Here is a 23,340-nt window from a genome sequence, read left to right as displayed (position 1 = left end):
ATTATCTTTCAAATTAACATTAAAGTGCAAAAAACAATTAGGTTAAAACTCTCTCAAGTAACCAAGATGGCTAAAAAAACAAATATAAGAATCCAATTAACTTCTAGTTATCACCTGCCATGGGTCAGAGTGTTCTCACCTACTAACAGCATCTGTAGGTGATAGTTCCTCACGAGCTGCCTTTTCTAACTAAACTCACAGGTTAGTACAGTTGAAATAATTATCACTATGGTAACGGTTCTGCGAGAAATGCAGTCAAGTGATTTTTTTCCTGTGCAGGAAACTAGCACCAAAGGAATGAGCTGTAAATAGCAAGTAAACATCTCTAGCTGTATATGGGATGTATGTTTTTATTTAAAATTGTGTGGGTTTTTTTTGTGTGGGGTAGAGTCCTATAAGTAACCCATATACTGTGTGAAAAGGGAAAACATGTTTTGTTATCGATTAAGGGGATCTATTTCAAGCACCTTTGGTTCCTAATATTGTCATCAGCATGTTTGACAGTCTGTCTTTGACCAAGCATGTCTTTTGTTTTATTCAGTCTCTGCCATGTTTTTAACTAAACAACGAGAATGACACGGATATAGAGCAAATACGAGTCTGAGACGAAGGATTAGGGTGACATCAAATAACATTTTCAGGCAAGACAGAATGAGGCAGAGATAAAGAATGACGTATTCTTAATTTCTGTTGCCGTACAAGAGATTAGGTGAAGTAAATAAGGGGAAACAAAATTTAAATCTAAGAGTGGGTAATGTGGTACATTAGCACACTCTCCTATCCTTCGAGGGCTGGTTTTGAATCCAGCAGGATAAAGTCTCCTCCTGTTCTCTTTTTAAAAAGCACTCAGAATCAGTCCAACTAACATGGACTCCAGAAGTTTTAAAACCAAATGGTTTATGTTTTTCTGCAGAGGTAGATTCAGGGATGGGATATTAACTGAACTGTAACCATTATCTACCTGGACTTTCAAAAAGCTTTCGATAAGGTACCTCAAGAGGCTTCTCTACAAGATAAAATCTTGTGGAATTAGTGGTAATCTGCTACAGTGGATTGAGAATTGGCTGAATGCCCGCAGGCAGAAAGTTGTCAATGGATTTGAACAAAGCCAGATGAAAAAAGGTCCATCTAGTTCGCTTTCTACCACTCTGGTAGTCGCATATGACATGACAATAATCGATTGTTAATCACTCATAGCAATCAATCACTATCAATTAGTCCACAACAGACCCAAATATGACGCAGGGAAAACCCCAGCGGTGGAGAGCTTTGGGAACGATAGGTCCAAAGTCACCTATTCCGCTCAAGCATGCTACACTTACCACATGTCATGCCTCAAATTACTCGTATACTATATCCCAAAATGTTATTTTCAAAAAGATATTTATCCAATTTTCATTTTAATGAATCAATACTAACTGCTCTCACTATCTGCCTAGGAAGCCTGTTCACCACTCACACATTGAAATATTGGGGAGAATTTTAACCCCCAAGAGAGGCGGGAGAGGGGGGGGGGGTTAAATTCTTTAAAACCTGAAGCCCGACCCCAACCCGCTGTGAACGGATCTACTTCCGGTTTAACCGGGGCGGATCTGTAATTTAAATATGTTAACGAGGCTGCATGCATCAGATTTTAGCAGCCTTTTAGATTTAATGGCTGCAGGCCGGGTTTCCGAGGGCTCGAGAAACCCGTCAACTGAAGGGAGGAGAGAACGAACGGCTGGATCCAGCAGGTAAGCGCTTTTTATAGCACTGCTTGTGGTTCAGGAGGAGCAGGAGTGCTCCTCCCCGACACCCCAAGCTAACCTGCTTCCCTCCCCGCGATCTGCCGACCCACTCCCAGCAATCTCTTCCTCCCTCCTCTCCAGCTATGGCTTTGTGACACAGGCCTTCCCTCCCAACAGCCTGCCAGTCTCCCAATCTGTCTGGCCATCGGCTAGGAAAACAAGAAAAAAAATTCAAATGAGTTCCTGCCATTAAATTCAACAGGACCTCCACGTTCCCCGCATTTCCGGGTTTCTCGGCCACTACAAATCCCCCCGCCTCCCCGTAAATATTGGAGCCCTTGTTACCGCAGATTCATTTTGAATTTATCCCCCTTCAAGTGCAGGCCGTGCCCTCTGGTTCTACTGTTATGGACAAGGTGAAGTAGTTTGTCATAATCTACATTATCTAGTCCCTTTAGAATCCTAAATACAGCAATTGTATCATCTCTAAACCTTCTCTTTTCCAGTGAGAACATGCCCAATTTACATAATCGCTCCTCAAAATCCAATCCCTCCATCCCTGCAGTCATTCTGGTTGCCTCTTCCATAGCCTTTCAATAGTTGCAATATACCTTTTGTACTGTGGTGACCAGAACTGTACACAGTATTCTAAGTGTGGTCACACAAATGCTTTATAAAATGGCAGGATTACCTCAATATTTCAGCTGTACATTGACCTTTTAATACATCCCAGCATCTGATTTGTTTTACCCACTGCCACCGAGCATTATTGAGATAGCTTCAATTTATTGTCAGTCAGGGCCCCCAGATCTCTTTCATTTTCCATGCAGATTATTTTCTTTTCATTTAAGTAATAGTCCCTTCCTAGAAATGTTTTCCCCATGTAAAGCACTTGGCATTTCTCCACATAGAATTTCATCCGCCACCTGTCTGCCCAATTCCCAAATATATTCAAATCCTCCTGTAGCTTATCCTAATCAGCTTTGGAGTCTACCACCTTCATTAGCTTTGTATCATCTGCAAATTTAGCCATTGGGCTGTGACTCCTAGCTCCAGATCATTTATAAAAATATTAAACAAAAGTCGTCCCAAAACAGACCACTGTGAGACTCCTCTGGTAACATTCTCCCAGGCTGATGTCAATCCCTGTACCACTACCCCCTGGGTTCTATCGGTCAACCAATTACTTATTTTTGTAAAATATTTCCATTAATTCCCACTTTCTTTATTTTCAGTACCATCTTTACCAGAGGAACTGTACCAAAGGCCTTACTGAAATCCAAGTACACTACATCCACTGCCTTAACCCTATCAAACCCTATTAACCCGGAAAAGTGCGAGGTGATGCACTTTGGAGGGACTAACAAGGCAAGGGAATACACAATGAATGGGAGGACCCTAGGCAAGACAGAGGGTCAGAGGGATCTTGGTGTGCAAGTTCAAGATCCCTGAAGGCGGCGGAACAGGTAGATAAGGTGGTAAAGGTAGCCGAGGCATAGAATATAAGAGCAAGGAGGTTATGATGGAGCTGTATAAAACACTGGTTAGGCCACAGCTGGAGTACTGTGTGCAGTTCTGGTCGCCACACTACAGGAAGGATGTGATCGCTTTGGAGAGGGTGCAGAGGAGATTTACCAGGATGTTACCAGGGCTGGAGCGCTTCAGCTATGAAGAGAGACTGGGAAGATTGGGTTTGTTTTCCTTGGAGCAGAGGAGGCTGAGGGGGGACATGATTGAGGTGTACAAAATTATGAGGGGCACAGATAGGATGGATACTAAGGAGCTTTTTCCCTTCGTTGAGGGTTCTATAACAAGGGGACATAGATTCAAGGTAAAAGGCGGGAGGTTTAGAGGGGATTTGAGAAAGAACTTTTTCACCCAGAGGGTGGTTGGAGTCTGGAACTCACTGCCTGAGAGGGTTGTGGAGGCGGGAACCCTCAACATTCAAGAAGCATTTGGATGAGCACTTGAAATGCCATAGCATACAAGGCTACGGACCAAATGCTGGAATATGGGATTAGAGTAGACCGGGCTTGATGGACGGCGCGGACATGATGGGCCGAAGGGCCTCTATCCGTGCTGTATAACTCTATGACTCTAAACTCCTTTGTCACACCCTCAAAGAAAACCAGTAAGTTACATTGGCAAGACCTCCCCTTCATGAACCCATATTGGCTATCTTTTATGATTTTGTTTCTATCCAGATGCTCCATGATCTTATCTTTAATAGGGGCTTCCATAACTTTACCCACATTGGACATCACAATGTTCTGTAGTTTCCTAGGTCACTTCTGCTACCTTTTATAAAAACAGGAGTGACATCTGCCTTTCTCCAGTCCCCAGATACCTCTCCAGCATTCAGTGATTTCTGGAAGATTTATGCCAGAGTTCCTGCAATTTCCTTACGAATCCTCTAATGCATCTTATCCGGCCCGAGATTTATTCACCTTAAGTTTGCACAGCTGTTCGGTAACCATGCTGGTAGTAATGTGAATAGTGTCACAACATACCTCTGCAACACCCTCTAGTTCACTTTCCAGATCAAAGAAGTTACCTGACTCCTTCTTGATAAAAACCAAGGCAACAAAACATATTTAGCACTTTTGCAGCCCATGTAGCATCAGTTGTCATGCCCTCACCCAATCCAACTTTCAGTGGTCCCACTTCATCCCTTGTTTTTCTTTTTCTCCCAATTTACCTAAAAAACTTTTAAAATTTGTGACTTGGATCTGCTTGGAGATCAGTTCCCAGTGGTGTCCTGCAGGGATCAGTGTTAGGACTTTTTTATATTTACCATTTTCATTAATGATTTAGATGTAGATTTCGGGGGAATGATCTGCAAGTTTTCGGATGATACCAAGATATGTGCGAGCGTTAAGACTGTAAAGGATGATCGACTACTGCAAGCAGATCTTGACATGTTGCATGAATGGGCCCATATTTGGCAAATAACGTTAAACTTAGAAAAGTGAAGGGTCATGCGCATGGGCAGATCAAATGCTGAAATACTTACACCCTACAGAGAACAGAACTAAAGCCTGTGATGGAAGAAAGAGATCTGGGTGTTTTAGCGTATCACTCTCTAAAGGTCCATGACCAATGCCGGCTCTAGGTTGTTCTCACAGGAAAATTGACTACAAAACAAAGCATACCATTTTGTCCTTATACAAGACCTTGGTTAGGCCTCAGTTAGAATACTTTTGGTCTCCTCACATGGTGGTGGATATTGAGGCTCTGGAAAGGGTGCAGAGGAGGGCCACAAGATTAATTCCCAGTTTAAAACACCTTAGTTACCCAGATAGGCTCAAAGAGCTGAGTGGGTATACGTTAGAAAAGCGTAGGCTCAGGGGCGATTTAATTGAGGTTTATAAAATAATGAAGGGACTAGATTGTTTTTATATGGACTATTTATTTCAGCTTACAAGTTATGTAAGGGCGGAACTAGGTTGGATGTTAGGTGATTCTTCTTTTCCCAGAGAACAGTGGACCCGTGGAACAGGTTGCCAGCTCGTGCAGCGAAAGCCGATTTGCTGTATTCCTTCAAGAGAGCTGGACCTGTTTCTCGCTGGGGTGGAGATCACTTCTTCCTACAAGAGGTAGGTATCCTGGAATATAAATTAGGGTTTATGTGTTCTCTTAAACTAGTTTTGATCACCTAATGTGGTCAGAGAGGAATTTTCCAGATTTTTTCCTTAACTGGCCTGGATTTTTAAATCTGTTTTTTCACCTCTCCCAGGAGTTTACATGGCTCCGGGCAGGTGGGAAGAGTCTGCTTGTGATGCACTGGGAGAGGCTAGATGGACCAGTGGGTCTTTTCCTGTCAGTCATTTCCGTATGTGTGTACTTAAAAACTAGACAAACAAGATTTGACATGCGTGTATTTCACTCCAGAAACACAGGCAGTACTGCAAGGGAAGACATACTCCAGTAACAAGAGAGACGGAGATGTTATCGTCAACAGTTTCCTACAATCTGTGTTCAATGCCTTTACTGAAGCCAACCAAGTGTTATAATTAAGGCAAATTAATGATTGTTTTCATTCCAAAACATTGCAGATGCAGGCCAGTGTATTGATTATTTCTCTGGTAACAAGGTTTGGTGCAATTTTCAGGTACTGCATATCTGATTGTGTCCCTGTTTCTGACTTCCCTCTGAATCTCTTCCTTGTTTAAAATTCCTGGATTTGTCCTGTAAAATGATTACCTCAAATCTGTTTTCAATTTGACTGCTTACCCAAGCATTTCTATTTCTGTATCAGAATCGGAATCTTCACTGGCATTGAGGTGATCCTCATTTATTTCGCTGTTTGCATCCAGTACAGGTATTACTGTACTTACATCAACCTTGAGTACATTCTGGTACAGCATTTCATACAGAATGGCTGTAAAATAAAATAAGGTTTAAGTTTACATTCTTATATACACTGGTCCTGAAACTCCACGGGATGAGATCCCAGTGGTTATGCTGTGATTGCGCCCACAGGTGCCCTCCAGCAATGACCCTGCCAGAGTTTGTGGGATCAGTGGGAGGGCACTTTATTTGCATAGGGCAAGCGGGCACATCTGTAGTACTGCCCTTAGTAGTCATAAAATACAGCACCTGCTCGCCAATGGGGGGAGGAGTGGGGAAGTTGTCCAGACCCTATCTCCCTCCAGATGTGTCCCCATTGGTCCCCAGTAAGAGGCCAATCAACATATTTTAAGAAGTATTCTTTAATATTCTTCATGGGTCCAGGAGTCTTGTCTGGAGACCCAGCATATTTTTAAGGCTTATCCATTAAGAATGATCACTTAGATGAGGTACCAGAAATGATCCACCGCCCATGGAATTGTACCCCATCAAAAGACAGCACATTAAGGAGAGGAGGGAAGAATAAATAACCGAGATGGATTCCACTGGTCCTTCCAGTTTGGTAATATCTGCAAATCTGGGCACTTTGCATTGAGTTTCTGAATCCACATCGTTTACATAACACTAGTGACCCCAACACTGAGCCCCGGAGCACCCCACACAGAACTCCCCTCCAATCCAACCTAACTTCGGAAACGAGTACTTGCTGATTTCTACCTTTGAACCAGTTTCTTATCTATTTCAAGGGTTTACTCTGAATCCCCACACCTTTGAATTTGACTGATTGCCTTTCTTGCGGGAGCCACTTCGGTACATCAAACCTACAGCTTTTAAATGTTAATTAAATTGAATCTCAGCAACTGATGTGTACAGTATAGTTTGATTCTGATTAAATCAGGGCTACGTGGAATCCATGCAGATTCAATGAATGATCATTTCTCACATATAAATATTGCGTGCAATTCGAATTCAAGTTTCTTCCCAAATTCATAAATCATGAGGCAGGTGACTTTTGAAGCAAAAAATCAGGATTTCAACTGTCTTTCAACTAAATTTTAGATCAGCTAGTTAGATTAAAGGACAAAATGCCTGACGGCATACATGCTAAAAGTACTGGATTCTTTTTCTTAGCCTCCACATCCAAGCTGAAATCCAAACTCAGAACCATTTCTTCTTCCTCCCCATGGACAGTCCAAATACTCTACCACTAGAGTATATGTTAGTAGGCCTACAAGGGCGGTGTTGTTGCTAGATCTTGTTATGATTAATGAAATAGATAAGGAAGATGAATTAAATGTGGGTGAACACCTTGCGAGTAGTGACCACAATATGATAAAATCCAACTAGAAAGGGAAAAAGTGCAAAAACTAGAACACCAGATAGGATTAGGGCAGATGTTGGAAAGATGAGAAGTGCGGTAGCCGAGGTAAATTGAAAGGGAAAATAGCCATAAGGACTGTACAGCAACAGTGGGATGTTTTTTAAAAAGAGATTGCAGAGATACAGAATATGCGTATTCCATTAAAAAAGGAAACTACTAAGTAGCTTCAGGATGTCACAGATAAATAAAGAGGTTCGAAAGCAATTAAAATTGAAGATGGCCTATAATAATAATGGAAAAAACTAAAAGGAGAATATGAGAAAAGAGGTTAAGAGCAGGATAAGGAAAGCTAAGAGGGAGTGCGAGTAAAAAACTTTTAAAAACATCGAAAGGAAAGTGGAGTATTTTACAAGTATATCAGTAAAAATGTGAATTGTTTAAAGTGAAGTGGGACCCATAAATGCAGAGGATTGTCAATTTGTAGATGATGATCAAAAAATGATGGAATAATTAATAACTTGTTTCCATCAGTCTTTACGAAAGAGGTTATCGGAAAGGATGTGAATCCTGAAGTGGTTGAGAGTGAGATAAGCGACATTACGATGGATAAAAGGTAAATTTTAGATCAGCTAGTTAGATTAAAGGACAAAATGCCTGACGGCATACATGCTAAAAGTACTGGATTCTTTTTCTTAGCCTCCACATCCAATCGCTAAGCGATTCCACAACCAACGGATCAGATCAAAGCTCTGCAGTCCTGCCACATCCAGTCATGAATGGTGGTGGACAATTAAACAACTAATGGGAGGAGGCGGCTCCGCAAACATCCCCATCCTCAATGATGGCAGAGTGAGTGCAAGAGACAAGGCTGAAGCGTTTGCAACCATCTTCAGCCAGAAGTGTCCAGTGGATGATCCATCTCGGCCTCCTCTCGATATCCCCACCATCACAGAAGCCAGTCTTCAGCCAATTTGATTCACTCCACGTGACATCAAGAAACGGCTGAGTGCACTGGATACAGCAAAGGCTATGAGCCCCGACAACATCCCAGCTGTAGTGCTGAAGACTTGTGCTCCAGAACTAGCCACGCCTCTAGCCAAGCTGTACCAGAACAGCGACAACACTGGCATCTACCCGACAATCTGGAAAATTGCCCAGGTATGTCCTGTCCACAAAAAACAGAACAAATCCAATCCGGCCAATTACCGCCCCATCAGTCTACTCTCAATCATTAGCCAAGTGATGGAAGGTGTCATCAACAGTGCTATCAAGCGGCACTTACTCACCAATAACCTGCTCACCGATGCTCAGTTTGGGTTCCGCCAGGACCACTCGGCTCCAGACCTCGTTACAGCCTTGGTCCAAACATGGACAAAAATGCTGAATTCCAGAGGTGAGGTGAGAGTGACTGCCCTTGACATCAAGGCAGCATTTGACTGAGTGTGGCACCAAGGAGCCCCAGTAAAATCGAAGTCAATGGGAATCAGGGGGAAAACGCTCCAGTGGCTGGAGTCATACCTAGCACAAAGGAAGATGATAGTTGTTGTTGGAGGCCAATCATCTCAGCCCCAGGACATTGCTGCAGGAGTTCCTCAGGGCAGTGTCCCAGGACCAACCATCTTCAGCTGCTTCATCAATGACCTTCCCTCCATCATAAGGTCAGAAATGGGGATGTTTGCTGATGATTGCACAGTGTTCCGTTCCATTTGCAACCCCTCAGATAATGAAGCAGTCTGTGCCCACATGCAGCAAGACCCGGACAACATCCAGGCTTGGGCTGATAAGTGGCAAGTAACATTCGCGCCAGACAAGTGCGAGGCAATGACCATCTCCAAAAAGAGAGAGTCTAACCACCCCCCCTTGACATTCAACGGCATTACCATCGCCGAATCCCCCACCATCAACATCCTGGGGGTCACCATTGACCAGAAATTTAACTGGGCAAGCCACATAAATACTGTGACTACAACAGCAAGTCAGTGGCTGGGTATTCTGCGGCAAGTGACTGCCCAAAGCCTTTCCACCATCTACAAGGCACAAGTCAGGAGTGTGATGGAATACTCTCCACTTGCCTGGATGAGTGCAGCTCCAACAACACTCAAGAAGCTCGACATCATCCAGGACAAAGCAGCCCGCTTGATTGGCACCCCATCCACCACCGAAACGTTCACTCCCTTCACCACCGGTGCACCGCGGCTGCAGTGTGTACCATCTACAGGATGCGCTGCAGCAACTCGCCAAGGCTTCTTCGATAGCACCTCCCAAACCCGCAACCTCTACCACCTAGAAGGACAAGTGCAGCAGGCACATGGGAACACCACTTGCACATCCCCCTCCAAGTCACACACCATCCTGACTTGGAAATATATCGCCGTTCCTTCATCGTCGCAGGGTCAAAATCCTGGAACTCCCTTCCTAACAGCACTGTGGAAGTACCTTCACCACACGGACTGCAACGGTTCAAGGCGGCGGCTCATCACCACCTTCTCAAGGGCAATTAGGGATGGGCAATAAATGCTGGCCTTGCCAGCGATGCCCACATTCCATGAACGAATAAAAAAAAACTGACATCCAGTGCTCACTGGGAAAATTTGACCAGTTCTAAGCAAGGCACAAAAGGAATTAAGGGTGAGGGAGGCAAGAGAATGAGGTGAAAATTACAGGAGCACTTCAATCCTAAAGCACACCTTCTGTCAATTAATAGTGATAGTGGCAAAGTCGGAGTTTGTATCCAGACTTTCCCACCATTCAGCTGGGAGGAAGGATACACGTGTGTGAAGTAAAAGGATGTTCCAAGTGATCATGTAGGCTGGGCCCCAGGACAAGCAGGACAAGTAGAAACAGCTATAACCTGTTTGTCGCTTTGTTGATGTAGAGGTGGATCTCAATGCTGGCTGGGGACCGGTCTAATGCCTTTCTCCAGTAAGGTTCTTCTTAGTAGCGGATAAGGCGACCAGAGGTTCCGGGGCATGGGGTGCGCAACGCCATCAGGCTGACAGCAAGGATGGGTGAGCGACCCTCAACATGGCAGTGAGGTGTCTTTGTGAGGAAGGTTCTACTGGGAGCTTGTTGATTCGAGCCAGTGGACAGCTTCTGCCTGCAGGACTTCCTGAGGAGTGGATACTTCAAAGTGACCTTCAAGAACATCGAAGGATTTTTTTTTTTTTTAATTCGTTCACAGGATGTGGGCGTCGCTGGCAAGGCCGGCATTTATTGCCCATCCCTAACTGCCCTCGAGAAGGTGGTGGTGAGCCGCCTTCTTGAACCGCTGCAGTCCGTGTGGTGACGGTTCTCCCACAGTGCTGTTAGGAAGGGAGTTCCAGGATTTTGACCCAGCGACAATGAAGGAACGGCGATATATTTCCAAGTCGGGATGGTGTGTGACTTGGAGGGGAACGTGCAGGTGGTGTTGTTCCCATGCGCCTGCTGCCCTTGTCCTTCTAGGTGGTAGAGGTCGCGGGTTTGGGAGGTGCTGTCGAAGAAGCCTTGGCGAGTTGCTGCAGTGCATCCTGTGGATGGTGCACACTGCAGCCACAGTGCGCCGGTGGTGAAGGGAGTGAATGTTTAGGGTGGTGGATGGGGTGCCAATCAAGCGGGCTGCTTTATCTTGGATGGTGTCGAGCTTCTTGAGTGTTGTTGGAGCTGCACTCATCCAGGCAAGTGGAGAGTATTCCATCACACTCCTGACTTGTGCCTTGTAGATGGTGGAAAGGCTTTGGGGAGTCAGGAGGTGAGTCACTCGCCGCAGAATACCCAGCCTCTGACCTGCTCTCGTAGCCACAGTATTTATATGGCTGGTCCAGTTAAGTTTCTGGTCAATGGTGACCCCCAGGATGTTGATGGTGGGGGATTCGGCGATGGTAATGCCGTTGAATGTCAAGGGGAGGTGGTTAGACTCTCTCTTGTTGGAGATGGTCATTGCCTGGCACTTATCTGGCACGAATGTTACTTGCCACTTATGAGCCCAAGCCTGGATGTTGTCCAGGTCTTGCTGCATGCAGGCTCGGACTGCTTCATTATCTGAGGGGTTGCGAATGGAACTGAACACTGTGCAGTCATCAGCAAACATCCCCATTTCTGACCTTATGATGGAGGGAAGGTCATTGATGAAGCAGCTGAAGATGGTTGGGCCGAGGACACTGCCCTGAGGAACTCCTGCAGCAATGCCCTGGGGCTGAGATGATTGGCCTCCAACAACCACTACCATCTTCCTTTGTGCTAGGTATGACTCCAGCCACTGGAGAGTTTTCCCCCTGATTCCCATTGACTTCAATTTTACTAGGGCTCCTTGGTGCCACACTCGGTCAAATGCTGCCTTGATGTCAAGGGCAGTCACTCTCACCTCACCTCTGGAATTCAGCTCTTTTGTCCATGTTTGGACCAAGGCTGTAATGAGGTCTGGAGCCGAGTGGTCCTGGCGGAACCCAAACTGAGCATCGGTGAGCAGGTTATTGGTGAGTAAGTGCCGCTTGATAGCACTGTCGACGACACCTTCCATCACTTTGCTGATGATTGAGAGTAGACTGATGGGGCGGTAATTGGCCGGATTGGATTTGTCCTGCTTTTTGTGGACAGGACATACCTGGGCAATTTTCCACATTGTCGGGTGGATGCCAGTGTTGTAGCTGTACTGGAACAGCTTGGTTAGAGGCGCAGCTAGTTCTGGAGCACAAGCCTTCAGCACTACAGCTGGGATGTTGTCGGGGCCCATAGCCTTTGCTGTATCCAGTGCACTCAGCCGTTTCTTGATATCACGTGGAGTGAATCGAATTGGCCGAAGACTGGCTTCCGTGATGGTGGGGATATCGGGAGGAGGCTGAGATGGATTATCCACTCGGCACTTCTGGCTGAAGATGGTTGCAAACGCTTCAGCCTTGTCTTTTGCACTCACGTGCTGGACTCCGCCATCATTGAGAATGGGGATGTTTGCAGAGCCTCCTCCTCCCGTTAGTTGTTTAATTGTCCACCACCATTCACGACTGGATGTGGCAGGACTGCAGAGCTTTGATCTGATCCGTTGGTTGTGGAATCGCTTAGCTCAGTCTATAGCATGTTGTTTCCGCTGTTTAGCATGCATGTAGTCCTGATTTGTAGCTTCACCAGGTTGGCACCTCATTTTTAGGTACGCCTGGTGCTGCTCCTGGCATGCTCTTCTACACTCCTCATTGAACCAGGGTTGATCCCCTGGCTTGTTGGTAATGGTAGAGTGAGGAATATGCCAGGCCATGAGGTTACAGATTGTGCTGGAATACAATTCTGCTGCTGCTGATGGCCCACAGCGCCTCATGGATGCCCAGTTTTGAGCTGCTGGATCTGTTCTGAATCTATCCCATTTAGCACGGTGGTAGTGCCACACAACACGTTGGATGGTGTCCTCAGTGCGAAGACGGGATTTCATCTCCACGAGGACTGTGCGGTGGTCACTTCTACCAATACTGTCATGGACAGATGCATTTGCGACAGGTAGATTGGTGAGGACGAGGTCAAGTAAGTTTTTCCCTCGTGTTGGTTCGCTCACCACCTGCCGCAGGCCCAGTCTAGCAGCTATGTCCTTCAGGACTCGGCCAGCTCGGTCAGTAGTGGTGCTACCGAGCCATTCTTGGTGATGGACATTGAAGTCCCCCACCCAGAGTACATTTTGTGCCCTTGCTACCCTCAGTGCTTCCTCCAAGTGGTGTTCAACATGGAGGAGGACTGATTCATCAGCTGAGGGAGGACGGTAGGTGGTAATCAGCAGGAGGTTTCCTTGCCCATGTTTGACCTGATGCCATGAGATTTCATGGGGTCCAGAGTCAATGTTGAGGACTCCCAGGGCCACTCCCTCCTGACTGTATATCACTGTACCGCCACCTCTGGTGGGTCTGTCTTGCCGGTGGGACAGGACATACCCAGGGATGGTGATGGAAGAGTCTGGGACGTTGGCTGAAAGCTATGATTCTGTGAGTATGGCTATGTCAGGCTGTTGCTTGACTAGTCTGTGGGACAGCTCTCCCAATTTTGGCACAAGTCCCCAGATGTTCGTAAGGAGGACCTTGCAGGGTCGACTGGGCTTGGTGTTTTGCCGTTGTCGTGTCCGGTGCCATGTGGTCCGATGCCGGGTGGTCCGTCCGGTTTTATTCTTATTATGACTTTTCGTAGCGAGATTTTACAACTGAGTGGCTTGCCCGGCCATTTCAGAGGGCAATTAAGAATCAACCACATTGCTGTGGGTCTGGAGTCACATATAGGCCAGACCGGGTCAGGGCGGCAGGCTTCCTTCCCTAAAGGACATTAGTGAACCAGATGGGTTTTTACGACAATCCGGTAGTTTCATGGCCATCATTACTGATACTAGTATTTTAATTCCAGATTTTTATTTAATTAATTGAATTTTTAAAAATTAATTAATTGAATTTAAATTCGCCAGCTGCCGTGGCAGGATTTGAACTCATGACTCTGGATTACTAGCCCAGTAACATAACCACTATGCTACCATTCCAGGCATCGAGGAGAAGGAAGCGCCATTGTCACTCTTCACCGCGGAACCACTCTGCACGCTCCCACAGGAGAAGGAACGGACGCTAACGGTCCACATGTTCAACCTGCACGTGCCCGTCGTGGATGTGCTGATGTTTCTCAAGTGAAACGTAGATGGAGCAGATCGGAGCATCGATATCGCAGACATGCACGGGATCTGGACTAGCAAGAGGAGCATCAAGGTGAAGCAGAGGTCAGATGCCGACGGAAACATCATCCACCTCCCATCAAGTTTTGCAATCCGGACGAGCCGTGGGTACGTGGTGTACCAGGGGCAGCCCAGAGTGTGCCGATCCTGCGGCAAACCTGGGCACGAGGCCACCTCCTGCAGGATCTGCAGGAACTGCAGGAAGGAGGACCACCAGACACTGGACTGCCAGGAGGCCAAGTGCTGCAACCCGTGCGAAGAGGCTGCTCACCTGTACAACACCTGTCCAAACCGCGGAAAAAGCTAAGCACAAGCAACGAGAGGCGAGGTGACGCAGGAGAAGAGAGCAGTCGTCGCGGCTTCCCCAAAGGAGGCCAGACCGCCCCCCGCTGTAGTCCCCCGTGAAAAAGCCAACGACCAGGAGGAGGACAAAGAGCAGGAAGAGAGCGTCGAGGAAACCAGCCAAACCCTGAAACCTCCCAAGAACTCAGAGCCGATGGAAAGTGAACCAGGGGTGGAAGAAGGATGGATGACGCAAGGAAAGAAGAAAAAGGAAATCTCATTAGGAACAAAGGCACAGCCAGCAGCAAGAGGAGCTTCGAGTCCCCAACAGACAACAGTGACCACTCCTTGGCTGTGGAACAAGGAAAGGGGAGGGAGGGGGGGGGGGAACCCCACCTTCATCGAAAGGAAGAGACAAAATGCGACGGTGACCAGTGACACCAACAACGCGCTCCAGCTCCAGGAACCTGGGAGCAGCAACACTCAGCTCCAGGGCACCGGGAGCAGCAACGCACCCAGTGCACCCAAATCCGGGACGCCAGGAGCAGCAACGCGGAGAGCGAGGTCCCCCAACTCCGGGAAACCGGAAGCAGCAGCGGGGAGAGCGAGGTCCCCCAACTCCAGGAAACCAGGAGCAGCACGATGGTCGCGGAGAGCAAAACACCAGCGACAGCCAAGGAGCTGGATCTGGCTGAGGATCTCATGGACACATCAACCCACGAGACCCTGCCATTGATCCCCGAGCGCGGATCCACCTCCAACGGAGGACAGGCCTCCTTCCTCAGCCCAAGGGCCGAAGTTCCTGCACACCACACAAATGCAGAATCTGGACCGAGGGTCCCAAATGGATGGTAACATAGAATCCGGACTGATACAAACCTAAGACCTTAACGGTTTGTCCTGTTGTATTTTAAAATGGATTTAAAAATTGCATCCATAAACGTGCGTAATATCAAATCGACTATGCGATGTGCCACAAACCTTAACTACCTGTCCAGGGTCAAGAGGCACCTGCTGTTCTTGCAGGAGTGTGGGATACTGCACCTCAGCAACTGCCGGCAGTGGTCACGCATGTGGTCCTAGGGGCAGTCGATCTGATCAGGAAGCAACGATGGTCTTCCTCATACCCGGGGATTCTGCTGCGAGGAGGCCAATTCACCATCACCGGGGTTAAGGAGGTAGTTGGGGGCCGCCTGCTCGTAGCAGACGTTCTGTACAAGAACGCCCCGTTCCGACTGATCAATGTGTACGCCCCGAGCCTCAGGAGCGAGCGGATGGAGGTCTTCCAGCATCTCCTGATGCTGCTGGCGACCCCCAGGCCGATCGTTCTCGCCGGAGACTTCAACTGCATCATCGATGCAGCAGGCCCGATGGAATACTGGACTCCATGTCCAAACTCCTGATAGAGGCAGTGAAAGACGCAAAGCTTCGTGACGTCTTCAGCAACCTTGCAGATAGTGCGCCACAGAGACACACCTGGTCCAGGCCAGACGGGTCCATCCGTTCCAGAATAGACTTTGTATCCCCAACGCTCAAGGTCAGATCCACCAACGTCCAGCCGGTGTTCTGCTCTGACCACTGCCTCTTACTGGCCGACTGTCAATCGCTAGAGGACCAGAGGGCGGGCAAGGGGATATGGAAGCTGAACATGAGACTGTTGACCCCAGAAAACATCGAGGAACTAAGGAGGAACTCCTCTATGACTCCATGGTGCACTGGTGGGAAGCGATCAAGGCCAACATCAAGAGGTTCTTCATCCTTACAGGTGTTCAGAAGGCGAGAGAGACATGGGGAAGTGTCATAGCTCCAGAAAAGCATGCAGGATCTGTCCCAGCTGCAGTCGATGGGGGGTCGATGTCAGGGAGGAATTCAGAGAGGTGAAAGACCAGCAAGCCTCAAAGATCATCTTCTGGTCCAGAGTCCTCTCCGTGGCTCGGTGATATCTTCCAAGGCCGACATACTGAGGATCAGTCAGTCCTTTTATGTTGGGCTGTATGACAAAGTCCACAGACAGCACGGCCTCCCAGTCCTTCCTGTTCTCTATAACGGAAATCTTAGAGGACAGCGAGCGGGAGAGCATGGATCGGCCACTGACCTTGGACAAGCTGACAAAGGCCGTCCAGTCTTTGAGAAGAGTAGAACGCCTGAAAGCGACGGCTTATCGGTCGAGTTGTACTCAGCTCTGTGGGACTGAATAGGCCCAGACCTACTGGAAGTGTACGTGGGTATGCTTCTGACAGGCAGCATGTCAGAGTCCATGACAAAGGCATCATCACCCTCATCTATAAGCGGAAGGGGGAGAGGGACGAAATCAGAAATTGGCGACCCATTTCCTTGCTAAATGTCGACTACAAGATTCTGTCTAAGGCCATCGCCAACAGGCTCAAGTCTGCTCTGGAGCTGGTGATCCACCCGGATCAGACCTGTTCTGTACCCGGCAGGAAGATATCTGGTAGCCTTGCGCTGCTCAGGGATACAATCATCTATGTGCAGGACAGGGGGGTGAACATCGGCCTCATCAGCCTGGACCAGGAGAAGGCCTTTGACAGAATATCCCACACATACATGATGGACATGCTCTCCAAAATAGATTTTGGGGAGGGAATCCGCGATTGGATCCGACTGCTCGACGTGGACATCCGTAGCTCACGTCCGTAAGGCAAACATACGTTTGCCAAGTCCATCAGGGAGGATGCAGGTATCGGGGGGTGATGATCCCAGTCAGTGGAGGCTCTCAGGTTAAGGCCTCCCTGTACATGGATGACTGTCCCCGTAAACGTTTTCTGCTCTGATTAGCAGTCGGTCCACAGCCTAATGGGCATCTGTGACTGTTTCGAGCTGGCCTCGGGCCCAGAGTGGACTGAAGTAAGAGTGAGGCCATGTTCTTTGGCAGGTGAGAGACCCGATCCTTTGTTCCCCTTCACCATCAGGTCCGACTACCTGAAGGTGCTGCGGATCTGAATCGGGGGACCCCTGGCCTGCACGAAGAACTGGGAGGAGCGGATCGCCAAGGCCAAACAGAAGCTTGGTATGTGGGCGAGGCGATCCCTTTCCATAACCGGCAGGAACCTGGTGATAGGTGTGAAGTACTGGCGGTGTTGCTCTACGTGGCCAGGGTCTGGCCCATTCCCCACAACTCCGCCGTCAGTGTAACCCGAGCCATCTTCCACTTTGTCTGGAGAACCAAGGTAGAACGCATCCGCAGGACACCATGTACAAGCCCCCAGACAAAGGGAGGTAGAGCATCCCCAATGCCGCTCTGATCCTGATGGCCACCTTTGTGTGTGGCTGCCTCAGGATATGTGTAAAGCCCCAGTACATAAACACCAATTGTCACTACATGCTGAGCTTCTACATGGCCAACACACTGAGAAGGCTGGGTCTGGCTACGCTGGCCGAGCAGGCGCAGGACGTCCCGTCCAGCTGGACCGTCCCCCCGATCTGTTCCAGGTGGAGAAGTTCCTGAGGAGGAACCCCTTCGATCACAAGGCCGTCAGACAGTGGTCGACACGAAACGTTCCGAGAGTCCTGCAAGGAAAGGAAAGGGTGGACTCGATCGGGCATTTCCCTGACCAGACGGTTGATGCCATTTGGCAGAACGTCTCATCGCCGGAACTGACCAACAGGCACCAGGATGTAGCCTAGATGGTGGTGAGAAAGGCGCTCCCAGTGCGGTTCTTCCTACACTCATGGAATCTCAGCGCCACCGAGCTGCCCTCGAGGCTGCATTGTGGAGGAGACCGTCTTCCATCTCCTGGTGGACTGCCCCTTCGCGCAGAGGGTGTGGAGGGAGATGCATTGGTATCTGTCCCGGTTCATCCCCAACAGCTCAGTAGCACAGGACGCTGTACTCTACGGGCTATTCCCCAGGACGCACACTGAGACAGATATCACCTGCGGTTGGAAGACCATCAACTCGGTGAAGGAGGCCCTTTGGTCTGCCCGAAACCTGCTGGTCTTCCAGCTGAAGGAGCTGTCCACGACCGAGAGTTACCAACTGGCACACTCCAAGGTCCAGGACTACATGCTGCGGGACGTACTGAAGCGAGGTGCGACCTAAGCAAAGGCCTTATGGGGGAAAGGCCACCGTATAAAGCCACCCCACCTTGTATTTTACAGAATGTATTAGCAAATATGTACTGTGTTTTAAAGTTGTAACAATGAGATCATAGTATATACGATCTGTACCGTATTGCTTTGAACTGCTGTGCTGCATTTTGTGTCCTCTATCTGAACTGTATGTAAACCATGTGCATCTTTAAATTTTATGAAATACAGTATATTTTGAAATAAAGAAACATTTTTCTTCAAAAGCACAGGATTCTTTTCTTTCAAAGAATGAATGATTGCCAGCTTTGAATGGTCAGTTCTGAATTTCAGACACCAAAGAAAACCACTTAAATTAAAATCAGAGTACTTACATTGGCAAAGGGCTGCTGCATCTACAAACGTCTTAGGATAGACGCTGTCGTAATGATTTCCATTTGAAAAGCATAACAAGATCTAATTGGAAGCCAAGGAAAAAAACTGTTCAGGCAGCCTTACTGTTATCATCTTTGGAGATCAATTGGTTGCTCACATATCTCCAAAGATGGGATACATTTGTTAAAATTGTAATAGGAGCTCTTGCATATAAAAAAGCTGTACTAAAATATAACCACGTCAAACTCAGAGGTTTTTTAAAAATTCCATATGAAAACTAATTTCAATATGCAATGAAATCTGTCACAAATTGAATCCATTCTCTGCCACAAATGATTATAATAATGGGACCCCGTTTTCCAATTTATTAAGAGTGGCATTATTTTCTCATCATGGAGCTCAGATAAACCTCAGTTTCTTCAAGCGTCTTTGACCTGGATGTTATCTCCTGGGTGATTAATGCTGCAGTGCTGCTACTGGTACGTTTTCTTTTCAAAACATCACTTAATCAGATGTACAGGAAGAAATGTTTGATTTTGGTCAAACTCCAAGGACCTGATATTCACTTTCCAGATGCAAGGAATTCCTCAGGTGGAATTTATCCAATCAGCTAAGGCATTCAAACCAGGAAACTGGAAAGTTCTAAGTCTGCATCTAATTAGCTGATCTTCATTGGGGCACCAATATTGGCCCCAGATTAGGGAAGGGGAACATCTGACAGATATCTGCTCCCGATTTCTATCCACTGGCCCATGCTACAGCGGCCACCTGATAGAATAGCCATCTAGCCTCACATATAAAGAACGACCACTTGGATAAGGTACCAAAGGACTCCTGCCGCTTATGAAACTGTACCCCCCAGCAAGGAGCAATAACATTCAGTACAGCTAAAGAACAGAAAACTGTTATGGGGAAAATATTAAAAATTCTAAAATTAAAGATTTCCTCAGCCAATTTCATTCCAGGCTCAAATTTGATCCTTCTCCAGATATTTCCCTTGATAACTTATTCATTACTGAAGCTCTGAAGCATTAATTTAGACAACATTTTAAACTGCAAGGCTAAATGCTGAAACATAATTTGGTTACAAAAAACAAAAAATGCCATTATTTAATTTGGAACACTTAAAGGGGAAAGACATTTCTAAGGCTGTTCTTACACCGTTCGGAAGGCAACCCAAAATCCAAGTGAAAAATGCATTTTCAGAAATCTGCCCTTTATTTTTAATTTAATTCTAATTTCCTGCCACAATGGAAACCTGCCATTCCTTTCAGCACGGTTCCAGTGGTGTGTTCGTTCTCTTGGGCAGCACCAGATCAACTCCTACAACAGTCTGAAGTTGTGACCGCCACACCATTAAAGTGAATGAAGTCACTCCAGGATGCATTGCTGACACCACTGGAATGGCATTTGAAGAAGTGGCCTGAACTGGCAGATCTCCTTTAGAACAGGCATATTTCATTTAAACAAAAACTTGTAATAGATATTTTTGCAGTTTACAGAGACATTTGACTGGGGGGTAGGACTCCTCTGAACAGAAAGTACTCCCAACCTCACCCACTCCTAGACTTTCCTTTTAAATTGGTAGAGGTCAGAACCAGGTTCAAAGGCATTCATAGGTTCTGGGACCCAACAATGTCAAAATATTTAAGTCATCACCTCAAGCAAATTACAAAGCTTTGTTCACAACTGCAATGCTGCAGTACTGGAGCTCAATAATAAAAGGTACAGCTTTTAAGTATCATTTTGATTTACTCAACAGGTTCCATTGCTACTTTTGGTGCTCCTGACAACAGAAAAGCAGGTTTTAGAACCTTCACGTGTGCAGTTCCATCTCTGATTCGTAAATGGTAAACATTTAAGTAGTGACTTCATTGTATCTTTTTACTTACGACCACTGTAAATAATTCGGTCATATCTTCTGTTAACTTACCTGGTCAGGAAATCCATTTTCAGTAACACGGGCAGGAGGTCTATTTGGTTCCTGATAAATTACAAAATCTCGCCTGTGAAATTAAACGTGACACAGATAAAAAATATCTTAAAGCATACATGACAAACTTAACCATATTCTTGCAGACCAAAAGTCAACTGTTACTGTCGCTCAACTGTTTAAAGCAGCATGTACAGACTAGAAAGTCCCAGGTTTGATTTCAAAACTGTGCCCAAACAGCTATTCTCAGCTGGGCTGGCTGTAGGACCACTTCAGCTCACGTCAGCTTTCCTGGTTTAAGAATCAAAGTCAAAACACCCGCTCAAGATCGCCAGCGGTCGACTTCTGCTCGAACGTCTGCATGTGTGTCATCATCTGGTGAGATCGGGCTCAGCCGAGGAGTCCCCAATGTCTGCCAAAACTCATACATTGAGAATGGCCACCTGAGTGAGGTATTGGATGGTACCAAGCCCCGTGCATCCAGTGCATGTGTCATAACCTAATTAATGTTAGTTTAGTTGGGATAATAACATTTGGGGCATTACAGTTGTTTCCATTTAAAAGCAAATAGCTTCAGGTAAAGAAAGAAAAAATAAATATCGGGGGTGGGGGGGGGGGGGGCGGAGGGGTAGGTCCAAGAAATAAATTCCCTGAGAATGTCCAATTATTCACAGAAAGTTCCCATTATCAGGTCAGCATGCTGGCACTTGTTGGATGTCAGTACACCGTGCTGTGGAGTAGTAGGTTTCAGCACTATGGCTCATTTAAGTTTTTGGATCTAAGTCATGCTCTCACAGCAAACCAGTGTGTGTAGCAAAAGTAGTCTTTCACACACACGCACAAAAAAAACTAGAGGAACAGTGACCCTGGATCACTCTGGCACACTTCCCAATTGATGGTCATGCAGCAGCACTGGTACAGATTCTCAACCAGGCAAGGAGTGTGGTGTAATAACACATGAGGAGGAAAATAGGGTGAAAATAACTGTCACGTTGCAAAAAGTCATCCCAGAGAAACAAACATTAGTTAGATTACAACACAGGTATAGAACGGTCATTTGACCCATGCAATCCAGACCTTCCACAGCCCATTTGCAATCTATATTAACAGACACTCCCCAACTTAATCTCCTGAGAGAAAAAGCACAGATGATTCTTCCAAAATAAAACTGACAATTTCTACCTGACCCTCAAAAGTAATCAACAGCTTACATTTATATAGCGACTTTAACGTAGTAAAACATCCCAAGGCTTTTCACAGAAGCGTAAATCAGACAAAAACAGACATTGAGCCAAAGGAGACATTAGGACAGGTGACCAAAAGCTTGGTCAAAGTGGTAGGTTTTAAAGAAAGTCTTAAAGGAAGAGAGAGAGGTGAAAAGTCAAATAAGTTTAGGGAGGGAATTCCAGAGCTGGGAAATGGAGATGGGGAAAAAGGCTGTTTGACTGGGTGGGTGATAGGAGGAGGGAGGTAATGTGATGAAACCTCCAGCAATACATCCAGTTGGCAACCCTAGTTTTGACTAGTGCATCATAAAGGCCCACCAAAACCTTAAGCTGCAGTGTACTGCAGATTGTAGGGCCGGCATGCTCCTCCCTGATCCTAACTGAATTCAATAATGTGGTGGAAAATGATGAAGCATGCAGGTGGTGAGGCTTACCGCCACTTCACTGTCCCAACTGGGATTTCCCTCCCAACACACCGCCCTAAAAAATTGTGCAGTCTCTTCCTTCCCCGCCCACTGTACACAAACAGTGGTGGGGCCTTGGTCCCTCGAGGATTTCCCCCTCGTCCCCCTCCTTTATAGGGTGCAAGCAACCCAGGATAAAAATCATAAGGGCATTAAACAAAATTGTGTTTTTTCATTTTCATTTATTAGTTATAAAAATATTGGAGATGGGGAAAAAAAGGCTGTTTCACTAACAGTCAAGATTAATCCAATTGGGTAACAAAGAATCTGTTCCTTTTCCAATTGGTGTGGGAAGGCAGCGCACCTGGAGGATGGACCAATGGCAGGAGTGTAGGGCCAGGGTGATTCGAGGTAGAAGGTCATGTGATGAAACCTCCAGGAACACACTGACCACAGTTGGCAACCCCAGCCCTTTACCACCACTTCCTGGAGCTGCCATGTCGAAGATGGCAGTAGACCCCGGAAAGCGGCGGTAATACTCGAGTTTCCCCAATGGATGGCCGAGGCCTGTAATGCTGCAGCTCCATCAATCTTCAGGGTGTTTCTGCTCAAAGTGTGAAAGATGTTTGGAATAATCTAATAAGCAAGATAATAGAGAAAACATCTGAAGTTATTTAAAATACAATTAGATGCCATGATGGAAGAATTATGGTTACAGAGGGTTGAATTCTGATTGACTAAATGGCCTGAAATTGACAAATTTGGCTCAAGTAAAAATTAGCAATTTTTAAAAAACTTTTCATTTTCACAATAATTCCCCCCCCCCCACCAACCCCAATCAAAAACATTGATTTATCACAGGGGTATGGCTCCATAGAAACTACTGAACAAAGTGGCCAATTTGTGACACGTGTCCCTTGACAGCAGAGCTATGCAAATGCAGAGTACATCATGTCCAAGCCAAATCCTGTCATTACCCAACATCAACAAACACTTCCATCACAGTTCAGG

The 23,340-nt window shown here is 46.7% G+C and overlaps 1 protein-coding gene across 1 annotated transcript in view; it reads right to left on the bottom strand.

Moving 5' to 3' along the window:
- Positions 1–23,340, bottom strand: part of otud4 (OTU deubiquitinase 4) — a 114,168-nt gene that overhangs the window by 54,283 nt on the left and 36,545 nt on the right. The window contains exons 5-7 of the mRNA XM_067992376.1: positions 20,700–20,772; positions 18,766–18,847; positions 5,961–6,108 (exon numbers count right to left, since the gene is read on the bottom strand). Coding sequence (XP_067848477.1) covers positions 5,961–6,108; positions 18,766–18,847; positions 20,700–20,772 — 303 coding nt within the window. The remainder of the gene's footprint in view (positions 1–5,960; positions 6,109–18,765; positions 18,848–20,699; positions 20,773–23,340) is intronic.

The sequence above is a fragment of the Heptranchias perlo genome, chromosome 1 (genome assembly GCF_035084215.1).
Source record: "Heptranchias perlo isolate sHepPer1 chromosome 1, sHepPer1.hap1, whole genome shotgun sequence".
Lineage (NCBI taxonomy): Eukaryota > Metazoa > Chordata > Chondrichthyes > Hexanchiformes > Hexanchidae > Heptranchias > Heptranchias perlo.
Note: the sequence above shows the minus strand (reverse complement) of the source record. Positions and strands in the feature narration are given on the sequence as shown.